Source organism: Atta cephalotes (genome assembly GCF_000143395.1).
Source record: "Atta cephalotes unplaced genomic scaffold scaffold00050, whole genome shotgun sequence".
Taxonomy (NCBI): Eukaryota; Metazoa; Arthropoda; class Insecta; order Hymenoptera; family Formicidae; genus Atta; species Atta cephalotes.
In genome coordinates, this window is record NW_012130114.1 from 1998610 (window position 1) to 2010696 (window position 12087).

General features: G+C 37.8%; 1 protein-coding gene across 1 annotated transcript in view; it reads right to left on the reverse strand.

Annotated features, from left to right (window-relative positions):
- The window catches only part of LOC105622955 (liprin-alpha-1-like), a 20612-nt gene extending 11159 nt beyond the window's left edge, over positions 1-9453 (reverse strand). The window contains exons 1-3 of the mRNA XM_012204361.1: positions 9021-9453; positions 8812-8933; positions 7976-8123 (exon numbers count right to left, since the gene is read on the reverse strand). Of these exons, the coding sequence (XP_012059751.1) occupies positions 7976-8123; positions 8812-8933; positions 9021-9453 (703 nt within the window). The remainder of the gene's footprint in view (positions 1-7975; positions 8124-8811; positions 8934-9020) is intronic.
- Between the last annotated feature and the right edge of the window lie 2634 nt (positions 9454-12087).

Below are 12087 nucleotides of genomic sequence, written 5' to 3' on the forward strand. Positions count from 1 at the left end.
CATAATACACTACGCCGAGCTGGTCCCACCAAATACAGAGCATGACCTTGGAGCTGTGAATATTCGGTTTGGCCGTCGACGTGGAAGCATGGCCGGGAACTCCCCATGATTTTCTGCGCTTGGGATTATCGTAATGAACCCATTTTTTCGTCCCCAGTCACAATGCGATGCAGAAATCCCTTCCGTCTTTGCCTTTCAAGCAGCTGTTCACAAGCAAACAAACGCCGTTCAACATCTCTCGGCTTCAATTTGTACGGCACCCAATTTCCTTGCTTCTGAATCCTTCCCATGGCTTTGAGGCGTTTTGAAATGGCTTGTTGAGTCACTCCTAATGATCGTGCCAATTCTTCTTGATTTTGACACGAGTCTTGCTCAAGTAATGCCTCCAATTCTGCATCTTCGAAAACTTTCTCTCTTCCACCGCTATGCCGGTCTTCGACGTCAAAATCACCATTCTTGAAGCGTTGAAACCACTCACGACACGTTCTTTCACTAATAGCGACCTCACCATAGTATTTGAGAGCATTCGATAAGCCTCAGCCGCAGATTTCTTCATATTGAAGCAAAAAATTAAAACTTTCCGCAAATGACGAGAATTTGGCTCGTAAACTGACATTTTCAATCGAGAATAACTTTATGATGCAGACACAAATCGACTAATGTTTCTATGGGGTTATGTTGACAGATGCCCAAGTTTATTGTATGACGTCTATGATCTATTTATTTCGACCACCACTTATCGCTAAAGCCATCTATAGGAAAACGGCGGAAGCAAAGTTGTACATAATATTAAAAGGATATATTGAGAGTTCAAATAAATTTTTGTAAAAGACGGCGCCACTAATAAACTATAGTTAAAATTGTTTGATGTAAAATGATATTTTTAAGATTGGACATCCGGCAACATCATAACCTTGAAATATTAGCGATTTTGTATTAGCATTATATATTTTTTTTTGTATGAAAATGTCAAGTTTTGAGCTGAAATAAGCGTCATTTGCGAGAATTTTTGATTTACTTCTTTAATTTGAAATCTGCAGCTGCTCATAGATTGCTTGTAGAAGCATATGGTGATGCTGTCTTAAGTGAGAGAAGTTGTCATGAGTGGATTCAAAAGTTTAAGAAAGGTGAATTTGACGTCGAAGACAAAGAACATAGCGGAAGGCTGAAAGTGTACGGAATTGGAAGCATTATTGGATGAAGATTCGTGCCAAACACAAAAAGAACTTGCACTTACATTAGGAATGACTCAACAAACAATTTCATATCATTTGAAATCATTGGGAATGATTCAAAAGTAAGGGAATTAGGTTCCATATGAACTGAAGCCGAGAAATGTTGAACGCCGACTTTTCACATGTGAAATGCTGCTTGCCAGATATAAACGAAAGGGTTTTTTGCATCGTATAGTCACTGATGAAAAATGAATCCACTACGATAACCCAAAGAAGAGGAAATCATGGGGACCACCTGGCTATGCTTCAACATCGACAGCCAAGCCGAATATTCATGGAAAAAAACTCATGTTGTGTATTTGGTGGGATCAGCTTGGTGTCGTGTATTATGAGTTGCTCAAACCGAACGTGATCATTACTGGGGCTCTCTATCGAACACAATTAATGAGATTGAGCCGAGCACTCAAGGAAAAAGGCGCCCATTATTACTCCAGGCATGACAAAATTATTCTCCTGCATGATAATGCTCGATCACATGTTGCGGCACCGGTCAAAACCTACTTAGAAACACTCAAATGGGAAGTTCTACCTCGCCGTATTCTCCAGATATTGCTTCTTCCGACTACCACTTGTTCTGATCGATGACGCATGGCCTATTTGAGCAGCATTTCACATCATATGAAGATACCACCAAATTGTATCGATGATTGGATAGTCTCAAAAGATGAAGCGTTCTTCGGACGCGGTATCCACATGCTACCAGAAAAATAGAAAAAAGTAGTGGCTAGCGATGGCCATTACTTTGAATAAAACATTATGTACTGTTCTTTCACAATAAATGCTTAATTTTTGATAAAAAACGGCGGAAACTTATTTGTACTCCCAATATTTATTCAAAATGTTTATTATTAATGTAGAATAAGAAATATAAAATTGTTTACGAACAGAAAATCCAGAGTTCGCTTTTATGCTACTGATTTAATTGACTTTGTTATAAAGCCTTTATTTTAATAATTTGTTTTATGTAATTTGACATTTTAAGTTTTTTACTCAATATTCTGGTGTCAACTGACCCTAATGCCTCGTGATTTTATGTTTGTCAATTATTATTGTATTGTATTAATTGAAGGAGTCTATTAAGTCATTTGATATTAATTTTATTGTTATTAATTTTATTAATAATGACATAATACACTAATAAATAGTGAACAGTAATACAGTGTTAAATGCTACTAACATTACTGACTTTACAATGATGCTATTGCATATCGGTAGTGACTATTGAATGTCAGTAGTGTTCTTATTGCGCACTACTGTGCACTACCAGTTTTTTTCCATAAGAGATTAGAATTTTTATTTTGCCCTTTTTCGAAAAAAATATTTACTCTATATACAAGCTTTCAAGTGATTTTCTTGATTACGAATATCACAATTAAAATGCGATTCATTCAGTATTTTAGCCATAACTTTAGCATAAAGAAATTCTTCTTTGATTAGAACTTTCCACAGTTTCTCCTATCTACCCTTAAAAGACATTTAATATTCGAATGAAGTAAATTACAGTAAACAATTGTGTTAAATACTAATATACTTTTGGAATTATTCGTCTTTTTCAAGAAATTAGAACAAAAATAATATCATCGAATATCTACAGAATAATCATTCTTATAATTAAAATAACGATAGGCTTTTAAAATATTTGATTTACATTATTTTTGCCTTCGAAAGAGTTCCCGCTTTGTAGTAATCATAGGGTGGGGACTCGTGGATCGCGGGGCGCCTTGGGGTGCATGTCGCTTTACAGCAACGAGCTCCAGAGTACGAGGACTAACTTTGACTTGTTAATGCAGGTATGATGTCTTTTTGCCAAATTTCTGTATATATCGACCAGCGAAGTGCATGTCTGGGGATCGCAGGCTCCTATGGCGGGTGATGGGGGCTTACGATTACCTGCGGTACCATTCGCTCATGGGCGATCAACTAAGAGGAACCCTCCCAAGCTAGGATGTGGGCTACTGTGCCTACATGACGCAAGAGGAGTCTCAAACGATACCGTCTTCCAGGAATAATAGCCAAGCCCCGGGCATTCGCGAGATCGCGCGTGGAACTATATCGAAAATAAACAAATCAACTTAGACTAAGTCCTTCAAGGTACAGACTTTCTTAAAAGAAGCGAATGATCGGAGAAGAATAACAGCGAAGAAGGGTTTAACCAAGACTCATCTTCGCTTCAGTGGCTGCCAGACGCCGTTACAAAAGGAAGACAGAGCGGGCTGCAGCAGCTCGAACTCCAACTCCTACAGGCGCCCAAGTTTCAGCGGATGGGGAGGAAGGTGGTGTTGCGGCACAAAGCCGGAGCACTGCAGCTTTAGTCCAACAGACAGTCGCCCGGAGAAGAAACCCAAGGTTGTCGACCAAGGATCATATGCCCAAACAACAAAAAGGATTATCAGGGTGGCCCTCGTAGCGGAAGACTATCCTGAAAACAAGTTAGATTCCAATGAGGTGAACGAGTTCAGGAAACTGATTATGCGGCGCATCCTCGATCTTCCCGAGGAGGGGTTTGGATCCGCCTTTACTGGAACCTGGAAGAGGAATGGTGCAGTTATCATTAACTGCGTCAACCAACAATCGGTGGCCTAGCTAAAAAGCCAATTTAACATAATAGATGGGTATACTTTGCATGTGCCGGCCTTCCCAAGGGGTGATAATACATCAGGTGATACATGTGAAAGAGCCGGATTTGGCTGTCACAGTTTCTTGAAAAGTCAGAGAAAACGCAGGTTTGGGCGCCAGGGAATGGATCGTTGTGAGGATGAACAAAAGCAGGGACGCTAAGAGCTCACTTCACTGCCCTGATTGATGGCGTTTTCTTCAAGATCAGCGGCTTTAAACTTTTTTGTGGGTTCGAGCAGCTGCTCAACAAAGAACACAAGGGAGGGGGGGGGGGACAACTACAAGGACGGAGGAAATCGCTTAGATTTCGCGAGTCTCACGATACTTATAATACAAATTAACTTGCACCACAGCAAAGGCTCCTCGATTCTAGTCAGAAGCATGACTGTGATGCAGATGACAGCAATAGCACTCATTCAGGAGTTATTGCTCCTAAATAATTATCAAGGGACTGAGTAGCTGCGGAGTCATATACAAGGCTCGGACGGAGACCAATCCGTGGTATAACTGAAGTTCAACTTGAACCTGGACAAGAACAACCACTTGGATTGTACTGTGGGATCGGTTCACCCTGAACCGCCCTACGACTCACAAGCAGCACCATCACAGAAAAAGATTGAAGAGCTAATGTTTTATGCGAAGGAACGGAGGCTCGAACTTCTCTTGGAATGTGATGCAAACTCCATATAGAGGAAACACAAATATAAACTCGAGAGGAGAGAGCCTCCAATTGAATTCATAATAGACACCGGTTTGGTCATCCTGAACAGGGGATCTGAGTCCATTTCATGAACTCCAGAAGACAGGAGATAATCGATATAACCATATGCAGCGAGAAAGTGGCTGGTAGGGGAGAATGTCCAGAGATCAGGATCAGACCATAGGCGAGTTAGATTCACCCTCAAACATATGGAAAGTGTCCCCTCTAGGGGACACAATCCTAGAATAACAAACTAGAAGGGCTATAGGAAGGACCTTGAGACCATTCTAAAGAACGTTTCAACCAAATTTCACTCTAGGGAGAATCTGGAATTCGCGGCTCAGTATGACGCGATAAAAAGGTCTTATGAGGCAAAATATCCCAAAAGGTCGAAACATCGACTAAGATGTTATGATGGAGTGAAAACCTTTCGAAACATAGATCGGAAGAGAAAGATCTTCAACAAACAAAGCAAGAAGAAAAAACTTAACAGCAGAAGCTTTCGCGAAGCTTACAGACAAGCACAACGCTATTATAGCAAAGCGATAAATCACAAAAAAAAGGAGGTGTCATTTTTGTAAAAGCATTGAGAGTGCTCTTGAAGCATCCAGGTTAAACAAAATCCTCAGCAAAGACAACACTTCCTATCTGAACTGCTTAAAGCTTCCGAATGGAAACCACATCGAAATAATAGATAAAACCTTCAAACATCTAATGTCTATTCACTTTCCTGGCGTTCAGAAAGACATCTACTGTACTCATTAAGGAACAAAGCAATCCTGGGAAGCTCAGGGAATAGTCATTGGCAACAAAAGTGATATTACCTGGTAGAGTCGAAAGGGCCATAAAGACCTTCGAACCTTACAAGTTGGGATATACCGGGACCGAATGGCATATACCCAGTATTGCTCAGAGACAGCATGGGGACCCCATCCAACAAAGGATTAATATAGTCCTAATCTTGAGGTACTTGAGATCCTTAGGCACCTATGGAGTGATACCAGAGTGATGTTTATAACCAAGCCAGAGAGAAAAGGTCACAGAGCCTTTGTACTAAAGACTACAGAAGAGAGAGACTTATCAGTTTTACTTCTTTCATTGAAGAGACTGGAGAGACTGATGGATAGGTATCTGAAGAACAACGCCATTCTTATTCGGCTGAATCAGTATATGTGTACTCTTCGCTTACGAAGAGGAGTACACATATGTCAGATCTACGGATACGATCCTGCACCACCTAGTGAGCGGGGTCGAGACTCAGCTGGCCGCGAGGAGATACGCGTCAGGTGTCTTCACCAACATCGAAGAGGCTTTTGACAGCATCTTAATCTCGTCGGCAAAGGATAAGACATGATATCATACCATGATAAGACACAAAATTCCAAACGCACTTGTAGACTGGACTCAAAGCATGTTGGAGGGCAGAAAACTGACTGTCAGTTAGGCAATATCACCATTGAGGAGCATCCGATGATAGGCTGCCCGCAGGGGGAGAATTCTCTCTCCTCTTATGATGTTTGATGACGAGCTCCTCACAAAAGCTGGGAGAATCTGGCTTTCAGATCTATGGCTACGTAGATAAGCTACGTAGCCACAGTTACCTGAGGCAACTTTCTCACGACTATTAAGGAATGCATGGTCGAAGCCTTGATGATTATGCAAAACTGGTGTAAGACAAGAGAACTGATGATAAATCCAGAAAAAACCCCGGCCATGGTTTTCACCAGGAAATACAAGCCTGAACAAATAGAGTCTTTGAAGCTTTGGGGCAAAGCAATAAACTATACTAGCTCGGTGAAGCTCGGTATCTAGGAGTACATCTGGATCTTAAGCTGAGCTGGAAAACATATTTCAAAAATAGGAGGAAAAAATTCTATATCTCTATGCTTGTAAAAGAATCAGGAACTGGGCAGGAACTGGGGAATAAAACCCAGGGTTGCCCTGACTACAAAATGATATTATTACCAAAGTTGACATGCTGCGATTATCTGATGGCCAAGAGTGGAGAAAATAGAGGAACCTGCTCAAGAGCCTTCAGGGGAGGATACCTGAGAGCTGCGACAGGGACCATGAGAACATTTATTAAAGCGCTGGAGGTTAGTTTTCTTTCTTGCACCTGATTATCAGCATAGTAAGGTAAGTAGCACAGATGAAGTGTCGGAGGAGTGGAAGGAAACCAGACTTGGCTACACTAGGTTGGGTCTGTCCGACAGGCCCCCCTTCACATTGAAACAACATAGGATCCCCAGGAAACACCTACTGGAAAAGATCTTTAAGATCGAATACCTACTAGGAAGGACTGACAAGATTCCAACTTTCTAATTAATCCAAACGTAGACGTATGATACACGAATGGATCGGGAATAAATGATCGTTTTAGGGCAGGCTTCTACGGCAGGCCCCGACATCAATCATGAAGAAAGCATATCAATAGGAAGGCTGTCCACGGTTTTTCAAGCTGAGATACTTGCCATCTCAAGTTTCGCAACAATAATTTGCGTCGGTTCTTAGAAGCTTTTCAATCATTATTAATTTGTATCATTAGATCGTATACAATTTTGTAATTGTTTGCTTTATAATTATAACGATTTTTAAATTGCTGTCTTATGTAAGTATCTCAAATTAAAAGAGAATAATTACAAAATAAGATTAAATCTTCAAATTGTAATTTAAAATTCTATAAATTTAGAATTAAGTATCTTCAAAATGGTACGGTTTAAGACAATGAAATTTTTCTAGATTATTCTATTATTAATATTATATTATTAATTGTATTATTATATTAGATAATTAACTCAATTCCTTCGTCTTCAAAATTGATTTGTTTCGAAGGAAAGATGAATGAATACCTTAATCAAAGTAATTTTTTACATTTTCTATTACTTTTTCTAGTAAAAAAATATTAAGATTTAGAGTTCGCTAGTGAATTTTTAAATCAAAGTTTTGATTTTCCTTAATATATATTTAATTTGATGCAAAAAATTGCTTAATCCGAATTTCAAATGTGGTATTTTATGTATATTTTTTTAATCGCTGATGGAATAGTTTAACCCTATGATGTACGCCTCAAGAAATACAATCCGATTAATGTGAAAAATGACACAATTTAAATGCTTGGGACCTTGTTAGAATTGACCTTGAACTCGAAATTTGGTCATTTTATCACATTAATTGGGCTATATTATGCAAGGACGGAAACTTCACTACGATTTTTTTCACCGAGACAGTTAACTTTTCGTGAAGTGCGAAAAAATCTCAAGTATTGCTAAATTTTTGATCGGAATTGTATACAGATACGATATAAAGAACACAAGTACAGATTTTGATTGTTACTGCGATCCACTGTGGTCGCGGAGACTAGTCAGGAGCCTTAATAAAATTCATAATATCTGTTGAAATGATAAATTATAATCTTATTGTAAATACCTCTTCTTTTTCCTACGATCAAAATCGCTTTTACTTCCAAGTGTACCAGCCACACATACACTATCTCCATAGTCTGAATCAGCTGGTGTACTTGCACCTCCCATACCTGGTATATCCCCTGGTATTGCTGTATCTTTCCCTTTGATCTAAAATGTAAATCATAAAGATTAGACAAAACGCTTGATAATTACAAATTTCTTTTTTTTAAATAAAATTTAGATTTATATAAACGGAAGTTTGTGAGAATTCATAAACAAAACTTTCTTTAGAGAATAATCCAGTGAAGTAAATATATGTTAATACATCTTTATAGCGCGAACTTGTCACATGCGCAATTTTTTAAATTTATATACAGCTAATTAAAAATTTTATGATAATTGACTAAAATTACAATTACATAATATTAAAATATTATAAAGAAGTAATATATCACAAATATTATTACTATAAAGCAGACCTTATAAAAAAGTATTGAAATACATACACTCTACTTTCTTTTCAGGGAATCAAGAAAAGGATTAAGGCAGAAGAAGAAATATTAAAAGAGAAGAATATTTAAAAAAAAAATATAGAAAAAAGGAAGGAAATAGATAAGGAAAATATAAACACAAAAGGAAAAGCATAGAGATATAAATGAATATTGAAAAAAGAAAAGAAACGAAAATACGTAAATAGATAGACAAAATAATCATTTATTAGAAGAATTAAAGAACATAATGCACCCTAAAAACATGCATCGTACTTGGCACCAATCGACGTGCCGTCATATGCAGGAAATCCCACATATGACGATGAGATGCGTAATTATTTTAAATAAAACAAAGGATAATTCACAGATGATAGCAGCATGTCGAATATACCGAGTATTTTCAACAGAACTCGAATATCACCGGCATCTTTCTTCACATGAGCTCTGCGCCGCGCGTTGGAGATGCCGGCCGGCAGCAAAAAGCGAGCTGTTATAAAAAGTACCGACAATAAGAAATAAAATACTCAATTTCTCTATAAAACATATTTCTCTATAATTTCAATCTTGAGCTCACTTTCGATCCGCTGACGAGTACGATTTCTGATTTCTATCCGTTTTTCTGAGACACTAGTAGCAAGAAAGGAGGGTAAAGAGTATTTTGTTTCCACTTTCTCAGTAGAGAAGAAATCTCTTACTGTCATCCATCCAGTGATGCAATGAGTAGATGCCAAGGGAGTAGAGTGTATTCTGCTTACCAAACGTTCTTGGCCTTTAGTTACCGAGTCACATTTTTCCGGCAAAAATAAGAAAATCGGAATGGAGTACTCTCCGTCTCTGCCGAGTGTTCTTGGTAGTCGTTGCACTTCTGCAAGGAAATACTCTAGCCGATAGTAAAGGCACAATACGCGATCCGCGTGTATCCGTAACGCGACTTTAACTACATTGCTACAGCCGCGCGCATTATGCCTGACGTCTATTTCCGCAACTTGCGAATCAGCGGCGCGCATTTATGTATAGTAAGCGTCATTGATGCCTTCCTGCTTGAAATTAATTTCCTCTAATTGTACATATCACATCCAGATGTCATTCATCATGATTATCAGATTTGCTTACTTCGAAACTATATGTAACGCATACACAGTATCAAAAAGAAAGTATTATTAATATACGAAGGCAAGTCAATAAGTTTTTAGAAAAACATAGTAAAACACATTTTTTTTGATCGATTCATTTTTATTTCTCAACATAATCTCCTTTCAGCTCGATATACTTGATCCAATGATTCTTCAACTTTTTTAAATCGTTCGAATAATATGATTTGTCCAACCTTTCAAAAGCCTTTTCGGCGATGAGCTGCTCTCTGGCGGTGAATCTCTTTTCTCCGAACCATTTCTTCAGGTTTGGAAATAGGGAATAGTCGTAGAGGGCTAAATCTGGCGAATATGCTAGATGGGGAAGCACTTCGTAGTGGAATTCGTTGAATTTGGCCATCGGTGCCGGGCACGTGTGAACCCGTGCATTGTCTTGATGGAAGAACACTTTCTTCTTCGCCAAATAGAAACGTTTTTTCTTTAAAATGTTGTTGAAACGGTCCAATAAAACTGCGTAATAATCGCCATTGATTGTTTGCTTCGACGAAAGGTAATCGACATGAAATATACCGCGTGCATTCCAAAAAACTGTGGGCATCACCTTTCTAGCCGACTTTATGATCTTCTTTTGGAGCTGGTTCACCCGATGAAGTCCATTATTTTGATTGTTCCTTCGTCTCGGATGTGAAGTAATGGATCCATGTTTTGTCTACAAATGAATCGACGCAGAAATTCATTTGGATTACGTTGAAAATCTCCAAACATTGTTCTGAAATCATCACACGGTTGCGCTTATAGTCCACAGCAAACGCGACACCCATCTTGTCGATAGCTTTATCATACCCAATTATTCGTGCAAAATTGAAATCACTGTGCTATGTGATATGTGGCCTCAACAAGCTCGCGCACTTTCATTTGTCGATCAGTCAAAACAATATTGTCAAAACAATATCGTGGATTTTATCAATGATTTCTAGCATCGATGATTTCTCCAATTGGACGTCCCGGACGAGATGCATCACATATGAATATACGACCGTTTAAATTCATTCACCCAATTATATATAGTTGCAAACGCTGGTGTAGATGTGCTATGAACATTATCCAACTCGGCTTTGATTTCTTTCGGCATTAAATCTTTCATATGTAGATGTTTGATCACTGCACGAAACTCGTTTTTTTCCATTTTGCAAAAAATACAAAGATTGTTCGCTTTAATCGTTTTCAGAAATAAAACGATGAATTCCGTTCAAAATTTGAGTAATCAGTTGAGAGATGCTACTTGTCAAAAAGTAATGTGACATGACACTGTGTCCTCTGACAGATTTTCTAAGAACTTATTGATTTGCACTCGTATAATTTACATAATATCATGATATTATATTTAAAATACCACCTTGAAAAAGTTCCCGGAATTATCACCAGGTGATGCTCTGAATCAGCTGATTTGAGTTCTGTTTTTTTGGTTAGGTTGCCACATCTATCATTGACATTCCCACCAAATTTTATCACCATAGCTTGACATTTATAAAAGTTACGCCGTCTTGAGTACATCTATCTCTGCACGTATTTTCGATTTTTTACAGTTTTAAAAATGGAGTTGAATTTACAACAACGAGTTGTATTAAATTTTGCGTTAAAAATGGATTCAATGGTGTGAAAACCTTGGAAATGTTGGAAAACTTTCGGCAATGATAAAGAAAACAGCCGTTTATGAGTGGCATGAACGCTTCAAAAGTCGTGAGTTCGTCGAAGATTTCATGGATTACAACGGTACTGTACATCACGAATTTTTGCCAGAAGATCAGACAGTTAATAAGGAGTATTATTTGGGCGTTATGAGACATTTGAAGCAGTTCGCCAAAAAAGAAAGGATTTGTGAGCAAATAACTCGTAGATTTTGCACTATGATAACGCACCGTCGCATAGTGCCATCATTATCCGTGAATTTTTGACCAAGAAACGAATATCATCCAACAGCCATCAAATTCATCTGATATGGCTCCTTGCGATTTTTTTCTGTTCGATCGAGTCAAAAAATCATTACGGGGAACGCGTTTTAACAGCCGAAAGGAGGTAATGGAAAAATCGAAGACGGCTCTGATAGCTATACTGACAATAGTTCCAGAAATGTTTCGAGAGCTGAATCAAGCGCTGGCATAAGTGCAGTCGATGGGGAGTACTTTGAAGGGGACAATATCACTTTTGAATAAAACTTGTATTTTGAATTTTCTGAATGAATTCTGGGAACTTTTTGATCAAGATAGTATAATACGAAATTTAATTTCACATATTAGTATCAATATATAATGACATATAAAATTTTTACAAATAGTATTATTTATTAGAACTATGATAAAATTATTGTATTATTCATTCTTGACATCATTTTTTATTATTTTTATTGAAACTCTTTTTCGTTGTTTATTATCAACAACATTTACCAACATCTTATTAAATTATTTGAAGAAATTAAAGTTTAATGATATAAACAACAGCAGAAATCGGTAAAATAATTGATACGATTTATTTAAAACAAAAAATAAAATT